Raw genomic sequence first — 17,344 nt, 5'->3', positions numbered from 1 at the left:
CCTGGATGTGTCATATCATTGGGGTCATTCCATACATGGTTTTTGTGACCGGCTTCTTCCGCTCAGCGTGATGTTTTCAGGGTTCGTCCACGTTGTGGCACGTGCCAGCCCTTCATCCCTTATTGTGGCTAATGTTCCGTTGTGTAGGCAGATCACATTTTGTTCAGTCACTCACCTGTTGATGGACAGTTGTGTGGGTAGAGACCACATTTTGTTCAGTCACTCACCCGTTGATGGACATTTGGGTCGTTTCCACCGTGGGGCTCGTATGAGTCACACTCCCATGAACATTTGTGTGCGCACATGTGTGGAGAGCCGTGGGGTTTTGCAGCAGCGAGTGGCTGTGCCCTTCCTAAGAGTCACGCATAAATAGCGTAGGAAAATGGCTTTTTTTCTCCTTTTCCTTCTAGTCAGAATTCCTACAAGAATCCAATCTGATCATGGCCAAGTTGAATTATGTGGAAGGAGATTATAAAGAAGCTCTCAACGTCTATGCCCGGGTGGGCCTCGACGACTTGCCGCTGACAGCCATCCCTCCCTACAGGTTGCGGGTGATTGCGGAGGCCTATGCAACCAAAGGTGAGGCCCGGGCTTTCTCTCCTGGGAGCGTTTCCCCAGTGTGACGCCGCGTGGAGCCACCAGCCTCCCGGGAGCCTCCCATGTGATCCGTGCCCTTGACTGGTGATCAACCCCGAAAACTTCCCACAAGGCCCCCTGGGTTGCCCCACCGCGCACACTGGGTAATTTTAAGCCCTGCATCACGTTATTTCCTCAGAGTCTCCATTCTTCAGTTATGACTGAAGGGAAAAACATTTCAGTAAAGTTTCCTGATAATTAACATAGAAACATAAAGCTAGGACTTTTTTGAATAAGGTATTGCACAGTTCATGTGGGGATTTGTAGCATCGGGTCAGTTGGCCATGTGGCCAACAAGGCTTTTGTTCATTCATACCACCCCTGGGTTAATTAAGGCTAATTGGTTGACACATGTGACAGTCACTGAAACATTCGTCATCCAGGGTTTATTGATGGGCCCAGGGACCCTGGCAATGGAAGAAAGAGCAAATGTTTTCTTATTTGCCATGACGGAGCTTGCCTTCTGCTGGGAGAGATTGCAGCTCAGGAGAAGAGAGGCAGGATACACATAGTCCTTGACCTGCTCAAGCCGCTGTTTCCTCATCTGTAAAATGGGTATAATCACATCCATGTTGGAGAGAGATCTTGAGGACTAAGTCAAATGATTACGTGAAGCGCGTAACACAGCACCAGGCACGCACTAAATACTTAATAACTGCTATTTGATGATGTCAGCCCTGGATAAGACAGCACATGGTAAATGGTGGGCGGGAACAACAGCTTTTCAGAGGCAGGAGAGGTCTCTGCAGGCCAGCAGGGGTCAAGAAGGCTTCCTGGAGGAGGAGGGCACTTTGAACTTCTAAAAGGCTGTGGCAAGAAGGGGCCCCTTGAAGCAGGCAGCTTTTCTCCTTTCTGCCACCTGGTGTCCAATCCATGCATTGTGTCTGAGTGTGGCTGGCCTGGAGGCCAGGGGCCGGTTGGCTTGACCCTCCAGACCAGCAGTGAGCAGGCCACTGTGTGCTGCTAGCACTTTCTGGCCGAGACGTGGAGGCTGCTGGTGGTTTTGGCTGGATGTGGTTGTCCTGTGCAGCGTGAACAAAGACCCAGCCCGAGGCGCACGTCTGAAGAGTTTTGTAATGGGGCTGATGTATTCACCGCGTTCCCTGGGGAACCCTGGTGGTTGCCAGGCTCATCTGATTAATCTTCTAAATGTCCCTGTGGCACTCTGGCGGTTTAATGGGCATGGCCCTCTGAGGCTGGCTCAGGGGCCTGAGGATGCCTGGCTCGTGTTGGCATCTCTGTGGCAGGGGCCGTGCTGGCGTCTGCACACAGCCACCCCCTTCTCCGTCTGGTACTCACTCGGCCACCTCACATGCCTTATGCTGGTGGGAGCTAATTGGTGTGTGTGTGGTGTGTGTATTATTGCAGGCCACAAATGATATTCTGGAATGAGAGCAAACCTTCATTTGGCAATTTCTAATTATCCAATTGACCTCTCCAGGTGAAGAGAAGCTGGTGGATTGTAGCCAGGAGTTGGTTTGCTAGTTGCAGGGAAGGGGAGATGACTCTGGGGCTGCCTTGGCACCAAAAAAGCACTCAGGTCTCAGTACTGGCTCTGAGGCAGCCCAGTGGAGGCAGACTGTCTGCAGGTGGCACTGCCAGCTCAGTCTTGTGGCTGCCATGCAAGGCAGGCAAGGACAGGAGACTTGGTCCTTGAGTCTGACTCCAGTGTGTGATTAGCAGTGGGCCCCTAGCCACGGGGCTGAGGCACTTGGCTCTTGGGATGCCCTTGCTAGCTGATGGGAGACCTGGTGCTGGCTGGTTTCTGACTTCTGTGGGTATATGCAGAGTCACATGGGTACAGGGAGAGTGAAAGTAGCTTTTGCCTAGAGGAAGTGGCCTGTGGCACCGAGGACCCAGGCCCCTGAGAGCCTGTGGCCAGATGAGAAGCAGTCTGGAGTGATGGTTACCCAACCCACTCTCTGCCTGTGTGGCTCTGTGAGCTTTTTGCAAGTTCTTTGACCTCTCTCTACCTCCGTTTCCCCATGTGTGAAGCTCTCAGTGGGTGTCATGAGGATGACATGAGATCGTCTGTGTAAAATGCTTAAAACAGTGAGCATGATGCAAATGTGTGCTTAAAGATAAGTGTCTGACAGATGGTAGGGGGACCACTAGAAGTGACTTCTAAAAACGGAGAGAAGTTGCTAGCCTAATTCCCAGCGATGCCAAAGATAGGCAAGTTCTTGGAGGTGTTTAGGGACCCGTGGTCCTAGCTTGGGGTAGAAATAGTCTTTTTTTTTTTTTCTTTTTTCACCAGAGTTGTTGAGAATTTTCAGGGAGAGATTGTCAATAGGGCTTAGATGAAGGCTAGTGAACAAATTGCCCTTAAATTAGAAATTATGAACTGCTTGCCTGCAGGGTACCTGAGCCGGGTTCATCTAGTCGCATTGGTGTTTCCAACACTTCTGAATCAGTTGCTAACATTTCAGGATTGACACCATCCAGTTAAATAGTCAGCTTTCTGGCTTCTTTGGAAAGAAGGAAACAGCTGTCTCTTTATTCCTGCCCGTAAACATCAGACTGGAGCTGAGTGGCTGCTGCCCCTCGGAAAGGCATGGACCCAGCCCATATCCCGCCCTGTGCTACCTGGGTACTGATGCAGACACCGAAGTGACCCAGACTTTGCCATGGGAACCTGAGGTCTGACTTGCCAAAGTTTTCAGCCAGCACCTGGAAATGGCATCGAACTCAGGCATCAACACTTCTAGTCATGGCTGGGAGCCCTCCCTGCTGGCCTTTGCTTATTAGAAATCTAACACCAAGGGTATTGAGTTGTTGAGAATGTCCTCGGGCCAGCTCCTTGGCAGGGGCTTTACCATCCCTTTAGCCTCCCAAGTTCCTGCTCTATAGGTGAAGGAAACGAGACAGGAGAGGTCACTTGGAATGGTATCAGTAGCTAACGTGGCCCTTGATCTGAGTATCTGAGTCAGTCTTCACAAGCACCCTTTGAGGTAAGCTCTGTTACGCATACTTCTGACCTATCGACTGTCTCATTATCCAACATTTCACATTTACGACGGTAGTAAAAAATCTACTATCCAACTGTTTTGCACATTAATGATGTATGTCTGGCAGTAATGAATGCCAAGGTGCCAGGTGAGAGTAACACTGGCAGTGATGGCTAAGGTTATATGTCAGCTTGGCTGAGCCACGTTTCTCAGGGGTTTTTGGCAGTTATGTAATGATGTGATTTGGCAGTCACCCTTCATCTTGTGATCTGACGTGGTCATCCTCCATTTTCACATAATGCCAATTTTCATATAATAAGCTGGTCTTTGGAACCTAGCCATGTTGATAAGTGAGGACTGGATGCATTCTTTCCGTTTTACAGATGAGAGAACTGAGGCACAGGGAGGTTAGATAACCTGCCTAGTTCCTTACAGATAAGAAGTGGTTGAGCTAGGACTTGACCTCAGAGATTGGTTCTGGAGCCCACACTCCTGCTGAGTGGCAGAAGTGGGACTCAGTTGGCAGAGTGGTCGGCTCCAAAACCTGTGTCCTAATCCCTCTGCCATATTGGCATATGGACTGGACCTTGCTTTGGCCGGGTAAGGTTTCCTCAGGTAGAAAGCCTCCAGGTCATCAGAGAGACTCCTAGGTTTGTTTCTGCACCCCTCTTCACTGCATCACCCCCATGCTTCCCTAGCCCTCACCCAGGTCTCTGCTGTAAGGACTCTTTCTACCCCTCAAGCTCACATGTCCCATCTTCTGTGAAGTCACTGTGAAGTCAGTTGGAGTCCTCTCTCCTGTCACGGCACATAGGTTAGAAGTATGTGGAGCCATATTAGACTCAGCTGTACCACTCTCAAACCCCCTGCGTCTGTGCACTGCTCTGAAGGAAGAACTCTGTCTTGCTGTTTGCATCCCTGGGACTTAGCAGTGTCTGATGCATAATTGGTGATCAGTTACTGAGTGACCTTTGTAAAAGTTCCCTTGCTTGAATTTCTACCCAGATGCCCATCTGTAGTCAGGCGACTCTGGGGCCTTATTTCTGCTAGCCTGTCACAGTCAGAAAGGAGCCATGGTGGCACAGTGGTTAAGCACTCAGCTGCTAACTGAAAGGTCAGCAGTTTGAACCTACCAGCAGGTCCATAGGAGAAAGATGTGACAGTCTTCTGTAAAGATTTACAGCCTTGGAAACCCTATGGGGGAAGTTCTACTCTGTCCTATAGGATCACCATGAGTCAGGATCAACTCGACAGCAGTGGGTTTGTTTTGGTTTTGGTGGGTGAAGGTTCAGTGAGGTTTCCTAGCCAGTAGGTGACATACAGAGCATTTTTGATGATTCAGATCATTCTCTGTGAGCTTTGGGAGGATGCCTGTTGGCATATTGATGGTACCCCATCGCAGCCGGCATCCCTGAAACCCTGGGCAGGGGTCCTGGCCTTCTACTGACAAAAAATTGAACATGAGAGGAAAGTGTCCACGTGACCCAAGTTTATTAAAGAGAAAGAGAGAGCAGGGGCTCAAGGGGGAAAGATGGAGAGGGGCTTTTGTCTATGCTACCCTTCAGTCTCTCCCCAACAAAGGATTTCCTAGGGTTTGTGAAGGATTTTAGACAGGAATAAGGCATCATCTTTATTCATGAAATGGCTTCTGAGGTTCAAGTTATGCATGCGTGATGTCTCTGGATCCAGGTTCAAGCCCCAGTGAGAGATTCTTGCTCTTGCCTGTCTCTGGTGGAAGGTCACTTTGTCTCTGCTGTTGATTTTTACTGCCCTGGTGAGGAACGTGAATAGCAACTCTGGAGCTTGATCAGCCTTTTACAACTGGGCAAGCCTGTGAGGCTTTTGAAATGTAACTTAGGTTGCTAAGGTCCTGGTTTGTTAATTGCAAGCAGTTCTCTCTCATCAGCCAGCTGCTAATGGAGTGGTCTGCCTCATAACTATTCCAGGGATGCTGAGTCAGAGGCTGCTTGATTCAGCTAGCCCCACCTGTCTCAAGATCTCTTCCCAAAGGTGGTACATTTCAGTTCATTTCCCTTAGTAGAGAGCTCCTAAATGGGATCTCTCTCTCTCTCTCTCTCTCTCTCTGTCTCTCTGTCTCTCTCTTTTCCCTATCTCTTAAGCCTGAGTTGAGAAAAAGAGAATAGAAACAGAAGAAATGGAATAACATTTTAGCTTCTGCAAGTATTGGATTACTCAGTTGAGTAGCAGACTTTGCTCTGGGGTACAGTTTGAGATGTCAGATGAAATCTCTGGGACACCAAGTGTCCACAGACTGTCTTCTCCCCAAGGGGTGGCTTGGGGGCAGAGGAAAGTTGTACATTGGCTCTGACTCTGCTGGAGGTGGGTAACTTTCTGCAGCGAGGACAGTGGGAGAGGGAGATGGATGTGGCTGGAGGGTGTCATCACTTCTAGAGATGGCCTTTATTAATAGCTGCAGTCAGGTGCCCTGCTGTAGTAAATGGATGGAAATATACCAGCTCACAGAAGAGGGAGCTTGGTTTTCTCTCCCGTAGCAGTCCCAACTGGTCTAGGCTGGGGGGCCAGCTCTGCTCGCTGAGGTTAGCGTTCTGCCACCGTCTGCTGGGGCACGGTCCTGTTCTGTGTGACTGAAGCTGGGTTGCTGGCATGTCACACCCATGGGAAAGTGGAAACAGCTATGTTTAGGGCCAGTGGAAATAACACACATCAGTTCTGCTGATAACTTCATCAGTGAGAAGTTATCCACAGGACCATAGCCTCCAGATAGCCAAGCTCCTGGGAGAAAGAAGAGAAGAGACTGGGGACAGGCCCTTCACAGTCATCTCCCATAAAACCCCTTCTTTTCCAGTGGAGGAGACTGTCAGAAGGGCCCCATGGTGCACAATAAGCTGGGTCAGTCCAGGACCAGGGGAGTAGACCACGGTCCTCAGTCTTGGTTAGAAACTCTTCTGTTTAGCTGCATGGCCTCTGTGCCCAGGTACAGAAGGTGGCACTGTGCTGGGGAGCTTTGTGGATCCTGCTGTGTCTTTTCTATTCCTTCCTTGCTCCTGGACTTGAAATTACCCATTTGATGCAGTGATTAAGATGATGGGCTCTGAGCCAGATCCGCCCAGGTTTAAGCCCTGGCTTTGTCACTTACTAGCTGTAGGATCTTAGGAAAATCACTCCCACTTCTTTGGGTCCCAATTTCTTCATCTGTAAGGTGGAGATAATAGTAGTTCTACACTGTATTCACTCATTCCCTGTAACAACCCTCTGTGAAATAGGGAGGTAACTATTGTCTTGCAGGGAATGAGAGCATACATGGAAGACACTTGCACAGTACCTGGCAGATCAACAGAGTTAGCTATTAGCTAGCTTTGTTTATGTATCTTATCCTTGGGGTTCACTCTTATGGCATAGACCTCTTCAGAAGCATTCAGTTAGGAGGAATGAGAAGCTGCACACTGGTACACAGTTATGTATCCTTGTGGGTCTGCAAGGAGCCTGGTGGTGCAATGGTTAAGCACAAAGCTGCTAACCAAAAGGTTGGTGGTTTGAACCCCCAGCAGCTCCACAGGCCATCTGCTTCTGGGAAGATTAAAAACCAAACCCCAAACCCATTGCCATCAAGTCGATTCTAAGTCATAGAGCAGAGACTGTGCCGTAGGGTTGCCAGTGCTTCTTGATGGAAGCAGACCACCACATCTCTCTCCTTTGGAGCAGGAGCAGCTGGTGAGTTGGAACCATCGACCTTTCATTTAGCAGACAAGTTCTTAACCACTGCACCACCAGGGCTCTTCCATAAAGATAACGCCCTAGGAAACCCTATACCAAAACCAAACCAAACTCACTGCCTTCTCGTTGAGTCTGACTCATAGCGACTGCTCCTTGGTTTCCGAGGTGGTATTTCTACAGAAGTAGATTGCCTAGTCGGAAGGAATTCTGAGGAGTGGCTGGTGGGTTTGAGCCACCAGCCTTCTGCTTAGCAGTCTTAGGCACTATGCCGCCAGAGCTCCTAGGAAACCCTATGGAACAGCTGTATTCTGTCCTATGGGGTTGTTACAAGTTGGAATTGACTTAACGACACTCAACAACAGTAGTTCTGCTCTGTCTGGTGGAGGACATGGTTCTCAGGGAATGGGACCTGGGACCGATATGTTCAGAGGGAAATATGGGACCTGGAATGGTCCTTAAGGAGGGAAAATTGATGGTGTTGGAAGATGGGGAGTACCTAACAGGATGGCTTGAGTGTGGGGTTGAGGACAAAGGTACACTTTACCAATTTTGCCCAGGGCTGATCTGGAAAGTAAGACATTTTTGGAGTTGGGCCCACATTAGTGGTTTGATCACAAATGCTGTTCACATTGGGAAGGACAAGTCGATTCAAGTAGTGTTTCTTTAAGAGGCAGGGCAGTTCCCACAACTCTGAAGCACAGCTCTGTCTTGATAAGGGCCCTGCTGAGTAGTTGGCTGACTGTTGTTAGTTGCATTGAGTCAGCTCTGACTCTGGCAGTCCCTCGAACAACAGCACAGAACGTTGCCTGGTCTTCCACCATCCGCACGGTCACTGCTTGTGTCCAGTGCTGTGGTCACTGTGTGTTTTGAGAGCCCCGCAACCCTGGGGCCTGTTTCCTGGCACTTGCGACACTGGTCAGTGTTCTGTTCTCGTCCGCGGGGCTGTCACTGGCTGACTTTTGGAAGCACCCCACCAGGTCTTTCTTCTTAGTCTTTCTTAGACTGGAAGCTTCTCTGGAATTTGCCCATCATGAGGAGCCTGCTGATATTGCTAATACCAGGGGCATGATTTCCAGCATCAGAGTAGCCCACAGGCTGCAGCAGTGCCACAAACTGACAGATGGGTGGGGGCAGCGTCTGAGAGGAGGCGATATCAGATAGGGAGAAGCCATTTCCTGGCTGGGAGGAGGGCTTGTTTCTCTATTAGGGCTTCCTTCTGTCTGGCCTCTGGCCAGGGATCGTCCCAAAGGCCTCACCCCTTCTAGTGTCTGCAGAGCTCACCCACCTCTGATGCTTTGCGAAGGGTTGATGAAGAATAGCAGTGGAGAGGTGGTAACTAAATTAACAACAACCTTCCTTTGTTTTATTTTATTTTATTTTTTTATTTTTGCAGGATTCCCTCCCCTCCCCTCCCACACCTGGTAACCATCAAAGAAAGTTTCCTTCCGTATATAAACCTTCCCTTGACTTTTTACCGTAATGAACTAATACAATATTTGTCCTTCTGTGATTGACTTATTTCACTCAGCATAATGTCCTGCAAGTTCATCCACGTTATGCAGTGTTTTGCAGAATCTACATTATTCTTTAGTGTTGCATAGTATTCCATTGTGTGTATGTACTCAAACTCTAACTCACTACAGTGGAGTCAGATCCAACTCATAGTGACCCTTCCTTGGGTTTCTGAGGCGGTATCACTGCGGAAGTAGATTGACCAGTCTTCCTTCTGAGGAGTGGCTGGTGGGTTTGAACCACCAGCCTTCTGGTTAGCAGTCAAGTGCCTTAGGCACTATGCCGCCAGAGCTCCCACGTATGTACTATATTTGGTTATCCGTTCTTCCGTTGATGGGCACCTAGGTTATTTCCAGTTTTTTGCTATTGTAAATAGTGCTGCAGAACATGGGTGTTCATCTATCTGTTCTTGTCCTGGCTGTCACTTCTTTGGGATATGTATCTAGTATTGGGATTGCTGGATCAAATGGTATTTCTAATTCCAACTTTTTAACGAATTGCCATACTGCTTTCCACAGAGGTTGTATCATTTTACAGTCCCACCAGCAGTGTATGAGAGTCCCAGTCTCTGTATATCCTCACCAGTATTTGTTATTTTGTGTCTTGTTGAACTTTGCTATCAGTGCTGGGGTGATTTGCATCTCTCTGATGTCTAAAGATCGTGAGCATTTCTTCATGTGTTTGAACAACAACCTCCCTTTGGAAGGCATTTCATCCTCTTCCCTTGTTCATTGCATGACACTGGCCTGAGAGCTCTCTTTGCACTACCCATTGTGTTATGGGCCTCAGAGAAGGAACAGAGACACCTCCTTCCTAAGCTGGTGGTGTCAAGAGACAAGGGAGCTCTCAGGACAGGCTCTTTAGAGGTGCTGCCTGTCCCCCAAAGCTTATAATAAGCGCTTTAAATACAGAACCCACCTCCACAAAGGGCGGCTCCCAGCCCGGCTTGCCCCAGCTTGAAAAGTCGGTATCTTCACACGCCCACAGCCTCTGTTTAGCCTAATCAGTCTTAAGGCCAGAGATGTCTTGGGAAGAGGCTCCTGGGGCTTGCTCGCTGTCTTCTATGGGCCTCCTACAAAAAAACAAAAACAGTTGCTGTTGAGCCAACTCCAGCTCCTGGCGACCCTGTGTGTGTCAGCACAGAACTGTGCCCTCAGGGTTTCCAGTGGTTGATTTTTTGGGAAATAGGTCACCAGACCTTTCTTTCAGGGCACCTCAGGGCAGGCTCAAACCTTTGACTTTTTGGTTAGCCTCCGTGCATGCTGTTTGCCCTGCCCACAAGAAAAACAATATGGTTTGCTCATATGTTCTTCCACTCACACACTTTGCTTAGTTCTGGGCACAGGGTGGCATCAAAAGTACTTAAAACAGATTGAATTCGAATTTCTTCACATAGTGGATGATTATGACGGAGTATTGTCATACTTCCCAGAGGTCATACATTGAGGCCCAGATGAAGCATTTATCTTTCAATATAAGAGAAAGGAAGGAAAATGAGGGTGTATCTGCTTTTTTTTTCCATGGGGCGAATTCTAAGGACACTTTATGCCAGGGTGAGGTCAGACCCCTGACGGGGCCTTAGGGAACAGGTTTCTTCCAAGGTGGTTTGCTTTCCTGCTTTAAAGTGCGTTCTTCCACCCTGGAGTATTGTCTCTAGACAGCAGCCCACCTTCCCTGGAGAGTGGACACATGTTCCTGGGGGCACAGCAGCCCACCTCTCCCTGGAGAGTGGACACATGTTCCTGGGGGCACACAGGCTGTCACCCATGCAGGCTTCATCTTCAGGATATTAGTGTGCTGGTTCCAGGAGAGCCAGGGAGGGGAGGGTTTGCCCCAGTTAAGCTACGCTTGGCCCCTACCAAAGCCATCCGGGGAGTGGACAGTACTGGTCCACTAATTCCTCTTAAGGCCACCTGCCCTTCCTCTCCAGGCCATGGTGGCCAGGGCTCATCTCCTGAGCCAGTTCAGAGAGTCTAACAGAAGCTGCTTGGGCTGGAAGGAGGGTGTCCTAGGGGGATCTGAGGCCCTTTGGGTCTCGGTGGGAGAAAGTGCTGTGAGAGGGGCACTGTGGCTGCCGTGGGCGAGGAGTGAGGAGGGCTGAGCGGTGGCAGGGCGCCTCAGCTAGTCGCTCGGCAGATGTGGTGAATAAGCGTGGTGTTCTGTTGACAGAGGCGGTTTGAGAGAGGGGATAGGAGCAGCACAGATCCTAGCCAGCAACCAGAACCCCATCCTCAACCAGAACCCCATCCTGCAGGGCTTCCTGGGGTGGGGCTGAAGCTCGAGCCTCGAGTGTAAAGCTGAAGGCTTGTTTTGAAGTACTGCCATGGGCTGTGGGCTGGGACCTTTGCAGTTTCAGGTGAAAGAAAACCCAATCCAGACCCACTTCTGTTGCTGCGTTGAGGATGAAGACACGCCTTCTTTCTGTTTCTCAGCTCACCTTCCCCTGTGTAGCTTTCCTCCTCAGCCTCTACGTGGCTGGAGCAGCTCTGGACTCTGGTTCTCTTGGGTGACGTCCAGTGGGAAAGGAGCAAATATCCTTCCTCAGAAATCTCAGCTCCTCATTGTGTTCTGTTGGCCTTCCCTGGACCCCATTTCCTTCTGTGATCTAGGTGGGGTAGCCAGTGACATGTCCTGTGACTGACTTAGGCCCGGCTTGAAGGCTGTGATGAAGAGTGTCCCATGAGAGGAATCAGGGTCTGGTTACCAGAGGAAGGGCTGTTGTCCATGATGGATGTCTACAACACTGACTCCTTGACTAGGAGCCCTCTGGTCAAGTAGGCCATGGCCCTTTAGTTCCTTTTTTCTTTTGTGGTGGTCTGTGCAGGGGAAAAAATGGGAAAGTGGTAGTAGGGAGCCAGGTGAGTGTTCTGTAACAGAGGCACTGCAGGATAAGAGATGGCCTTGGCCAGATCACATCAGAAGGTTAGCTGCTGAAGGATGGGGCTTTCGGGAGGAGAGCCTTCTCCACGGCGGGAGGAGACAGCGTCACACGTATGGAGTCCTCTTGGGGGAAGAAAGACTCATCTGTCCCAGCCTTAGTGGATCAAACAAAGCCAGGCGGTGGAAACTGCACCATGTCTAACTTTAGTACCATATATGGAAGTCCTTTAAATAGTCCCAGCTGCTCCAGGTTTGGCTACGTGAACATGAGGGTTCCTTTTGGATTCACATCTGCTGAGCCCTGCCCAGAGAGGCAGGCCCGATGCCAGGTGATTCACCTGTGTGAGTGTACTTTGTCCTCAGTATAACCCTGAATTCTAGGGATTATCATTCCCTGCAGAGGGGTTGAGAGACTTCATCTCATAGTGAGATGGGCCAAACCCAGGCCTGTGGCCTTGCCGGCCCATACTCTCTCATTGTACCAAGTTGGAGCCTGGCCAGTGAGTGGGGGTGACACTGAGGCGTTCTGGTTCAGATAACCTGCTGACGCTGTGATTTCTGTCAGTCTGTGATTTCTAGCAATTTCATTTATGTTTATCTTTCCTAATCTACAAAACGGAGACAATGGTGCACTAGTGCTAGAAGGCTGATGAGACAAAAGGAAAAGGTTTGGAAACACATTCAAGGTCAGCAGAGGGGAGAGGGAGTTGTGTGGCTTGACTTCAAGTACAGCTGAGGTTGAGGGAAGCAGGTAGCTGTGATGGCCGTATTCTCCCCTCTGCCCTTTGACCCCAGAGGCCCTGCTTGTCAGGCTTCTGCTTCCCGCTGTCCCCCGGGGTTGGCTTCCTTCCCCCTCCCCCACAATTTGAGTTTTGTTCTTCTTAATAGATGTAAAATATGTATGTAGTATATCAAAATCAGAAAATGTGGCCAAGTCAGAAAAAACATAAAAACATCCATTATGCTGTCTACCAAGAGGCAACTGCTGCTAACCCTGTAGGGCGTCTCCTTACAGGTTTCTCTATGCTTATGGTATGGGATGCACATGGAAGGAACACACAGAATCCCTGTACCTAAAAGAACCGATCAGTGTTCAACCATTTCAGGAGGTAGCACAGAATCAAGAACCAATAATACCAAAGACAGAAGGCCAAGGGACACTGAAGGAAGTGGTGAAAAACAAGGCTCCAGGAATTGATGGGATACCCATTGAGATGTTTCAATAAATGGATGCAGCGCTGGAAGTACTCACTTGTCTTCGTTAAGAAATTCAGAAAGACAGCTACCTGGCCAACTGACTGGAAGAGGTGTGTATTTGTGTCCATTCCAAAGAAAGGCGATTCAAAGGAGTGTGGAAATTATCAAACAATAGCATTAATATCACACACAAGTAAAATTTTGCTGAAGATAATTTCAAAACAGTTACAGCAGTACATTGACAGAGAATTGTCAGAAATTCAAGCCAGATTCATAAGAGGACATGGAACTAGGGATATCATTGCTGATGTCAGATGGGTCTTGGCTGAAAAAGAGAATATTAGAAAGATATTTACCTGTATTTTGTTGACTATGCAGGGACATTTGACTGTGTGGATAATAGATGATAACAAATTATGGATAACATTGTGAAGAATGGGAATTCTAGAACATTTAACTGTTCTCATGAGGAACTTGTACATAGACCAAGAGGCTGTCATTTGAACAGAACAAGGGGTTACTGTGTGATTTAAAATTAGGAAGGTGTGCTTCAGAGTTGCATCTTTTCACCATACTGATTCAGTCTGCATGCTGAGCAAATAATCTGAGAAGCTGTACTATATGAAGAAGAATGTGGTGTCAGGATTGGAGGAAGACTCATTAACAACCTGTGATATGCAGACAACATAACCTTACTTGCTGAAAGTGAGGATGAGTTGGAGCACATACTTATGGAGATCAAAGCCTTCAGTATGGATTATACCTCAACATAAAGAAAAGTAAAATCCTCACAACTGCACCAATAAGCAATATTACAAAAAAATGAAGAAAAGATTGAAGTTTCAAAGATTTCATTTTACTGAGATCCACAATCAATGCCCAAAGAAGGAGGAGTCAGGAAATCAAGTGATGTACTGCATTGGGCAAATCTGCTACAGAAGACCTCTTTAAAATATTAAAAAGCAAATATGTCACCTTGGCACACTTGACCCATGGCATTTTCAATCACCTCATGTGCATGTGAAAACTGGACAATGAATGAGGAAAACTGGACAATAATCAGTAAGAATTGATGCCTTTCAATTATGGTGTTGGTGAAGAATATTGAGTATACCATGATTATCAGAACAACTAGTGGTGCAGTGGTTAAAGCATCTGGCTCTTAACCAAGGGGTCAGTGGTTTGAACCCACCAGCCACTCTGTGAGAGAAAGATGAAGCAGTGTACTTCTATAATGATTTACGGCCACGGAGATCCTATGGGACAGTGCTCCTGTGTTCTATAGGGTCTCTGTGAGCTGAAACCAACTCAATGGCAATGAGTTGTTTGGTTTGGCCAGAAGAAGGAACACATCTTTCTTGGATGAAGTGCAGCCAGAATGCTCCTTAGAAGCAAGGATGGTGAAACTTCATCTCACTTACTTTGGACATATCATCAGGAGGGACCAGTCCCTGGAGAAGGACATCATATTTGGTTAAGTAGAGGGTCAGTGAAAGAGAGAAGACTCCCAATGAGACAACTGACACCGTGGCTGAATAATGGGCTCAAACAGCAATGATTGTGAGGTTGGCACAGGACTGGGTAGTGTTTCATTCGGTTTCACATAGGGTTACTATGAGTTGGAACTGACTCGATGACACCTAACAACATCAGTAACAACAAAAACCTAGATGACAGGTACAGAAGGCTTAACCAAGGCAGGGGTAGACAAGACATGTCAGAATCAGGAGGCATTTGAAGGAGCAGTAGTCGGACATGGAGGCAGGTTGTGTGTGTTGCATAGTTGGTATGGACCCAATAGTTGAGAGAGGATCAAGATGGCAGTGAGGTTTTCAGTGGCGTTTACGGGGAAGGCAGCAATGCTATTGAGCTGTGTATGGGTTACAGGAGGAGGAGCCAGTTTTTCTCAAACAGTGGTTGTCGTTGTGGCTTTGTGCTGTTGAGTCAATTCCAGTTCCTGGCAGCCCTGCATGAGACAGTAGAACTTCTCCACAGGGTGTCCTAGGCTGCACTCTTTAAGATCACCAGGTCTTTTCTCTCAGGGAGTCACTGGTGGTTTTGAACCACCATCCTTTTGATTAGCAGCTGAGAACTTACCCATTGCACCTCTATGGCTCCTTCCTTGAGAGGCAGGGGAAGATACTGGATTGGAGGTGAACTTTGGGATACCTCTGTGACCACAAGGGGTGCTGTCTAGGGACCCATTGGAATTCTGGGGCTGCTGCACTGCATAAGGGTGTCTGGTAGGAATACACAGGAATTGTGTGCGTAGAGGATTTGGTTACAACCCACGGGTGGCTCAAGCTTGTTCAGAGAACCACAGAGAGGAGAGGGCCGGGACTGAGCCGAGAGCCTTGTGTGGGCCCAGTCTGCACAGGGGAGTTCTGTCGGGAGGCACAGCTCCCCCCAGGACTCTGGGCCGCTGGAGGGGAGGAGGGACACAGAGGACGCAGCTTTTTCTCTGGGGTCTGCAGCCCCTGAAACACATGCGCATTTCTACATTTGTGGCCGATTTATCTTCTGAAGCAGGTTGAAGTAGCACGTGCTGAAGGAAGTAATTCGGCAGTGGCCTTGAGTATGGCATGTTAAAGCCTGAGGTTTAAGATGTATGATGGGAAAATCCGCATGGAGAGAAGCAGGAGTTGCCCACAAAGGGTCATCTTTCCTGCTGCTGCTTGGAGCTGGCACCTCCAATGACTCCGCTGCTGACTGTGGCCCGTCCGGGTGTGGCCTTCTGCTTCTCGGATCTGGAGGTTACGTCCTGTCGTTCCAGGCCGACAGCCCTCTCATCCTCTGTTCCAGGCTCTCCGGATGCCCCTGCCTCCCTTCCCTTCTAGGCGGCCCACTCCCCACCTCTGCTGGTCTTCTCCCTCCAGCTCGGAGTCACCCCTTTGGCCAGTGCAGAGTCCACCCTCTGTGACATCCTGCTGTCACGACACACAAACCTCTCCGGCTTCACTTGTCCACTCTGGGCTCTCCTTCCTCTGATCCCACCTCTATTTATAGTCAGTGCCATCTGACTTGGCGTTCTGTTTTTGTCTAATTATTTCACATCTGCTATTTGCTTCTCTCAAACGAGACTGTATAACTAATTAATTCATTAAAGTGGCAGGTGAGTGCCTGCTCTGGGGTGGGCTCTGAAGATGTGCCGTGTCTAAGCTGTTCTCTTGGTGTCCCTGCAGCTGCACCTGGGACAGTACCTACCACACAGGAATGTTTGCCCCGGCATCCTTCTCCTCCTCCCTTCACTCCCTCCTGTGTCTTGGCCCATCCTGGGGCCTGGAAGGAGGCTGGGAGCTTGGACTCCTCCTCAGGAGATGACTGTTTCTGAGAACAACCCCTGTTCTCGAACTTTCAACATCCCCTGACCTCACGTCACCTGCACTTTCCTCCCGAAGGTTCCAGGGGCACATGATGGATAAACTACTTGAGTAACACAAGTTGCTTAAGCAGAAGGCAGATGTGATGTTTTCATGTATTCTGGAAACTTCTCCATTTTTGAGCTGAAATAGATTGGCCTTGATACGGGACAGAGTCTTGTCTCTAACTCTTCTTGTACCCACAGTCCCCTTCTGGTGAGTTCATCTCAGGCTGTGGACTGTGTCAGGCTCTTGGGCTCTGAGGAGCCCGTCGTCCATGGCTAGTTTTCTCTCAGGTCCGTTCTTTCCTCCCTGCCTTGTGTTACTGGCCACTGTACTCTTAAGGTTTGAGTCCTGACTTCTAGGATCTTGAGGGGGAGGGCTAGACTCATAGCTAAGGAGCGTTGGTGGTGCAGTGGTTAAGGCATTTGGCTGCTAATTAAAAGGTTGGTAGTTTGAACCCACCAGCCGCTCTACTGGAGAAAGATGAAACAATTGGCTTTCGTGAAGATTTATAGCCTTAGAAACCCTACAGGATCTCTGAGTCGGAATTGCCGTGATGGCAGTGCTGTAGATTCATAGCTGGCCAGGTTATAAAAGATCATGCACGCCAGACTCCCGTTTCATAATTTGAACCCAAGACTTCTGACTCCCAGTACAATGTTTGCGCCCTTCCACCGGTCGCTCGGTTTCCATCATTCCCAAACCAGGTCTGGTGTTGAGTTTCTTCCCCTAAATGTTCCTGCTGCTTTGGGAATGACAAAAGCATCCTTATTTGGAAAGCTCAGAGCTCTCTCGGGGGTGGGAGCGGAGCACAGACTGTTCTGTGGAGAAGGAGGGTGTCAGTGTGGATTTCCGTCCCTCCCCCAGGCAGATTGGGGACTGGCGCTGAAGAGCAGGAAGCGGGTGGGCACTGGCTGGGTTGCCCTGCAGGCCACCTGTGTCCCCTTTGGACAGGGGCTCCTTAACTCCCCCAAGGACCCTGTGAGATGGACTCAGGGAGAGTCCCCATTTCAAGACGGAGATGGAGGGGTGGGTGGAACCCCTATTCCGGCCCTCTGTCTCCTTTGCCGTCAAGTGCTTGCTTGGCAGATTGGGGCTGGCATGGCATCCGTG

The 17,344-nt window shown here is 49.1% G+C and overlaps 1 protein-coding gene across 1 annotated transcript in view; it reads left to right on the top strand.

Moving 5' to 3' along the window:
* Positions 1-440: 440 nt before the first annotated feature.
* Positions 441-17,344, top strand: part of TTC7B (tetratricopeptide repeat domain 7B) — a 397,140-nt gene continuing 380,236 nt past the window's right edge. Inside the window, exon 1 of the mRNA XM_042781492.1 lies at positions 441-579. Coding sequence (XP_042637426.1) covers positions 441-579 — 139 coding nt within the window. The remainder of the gene's footprint in view (positions 580-17,344) is intronic.

Source organism: Orycteropus afer, unplaced genomic scaffold, assembly GCF_000298275.1.
Source record: "Orycteropus afer afer isolate SDZICR_OR568_19922 unplaced genomic scaffold, OryAfe1.0 scaffold00127, whole genome shotgun sequence".
NCBI classification, from domain to species: Eukaryota; Metazoa; Chordata; class Mammalia; order Tubulidentata; family Orycteropodidae; genus Orycteropus; species Orycteropus afer.
The sequence above is the reverse complement of the archived record's forward strand: the minus strand, read 5'-3'. Positions and strand labels throughout refer to the sequence as shown.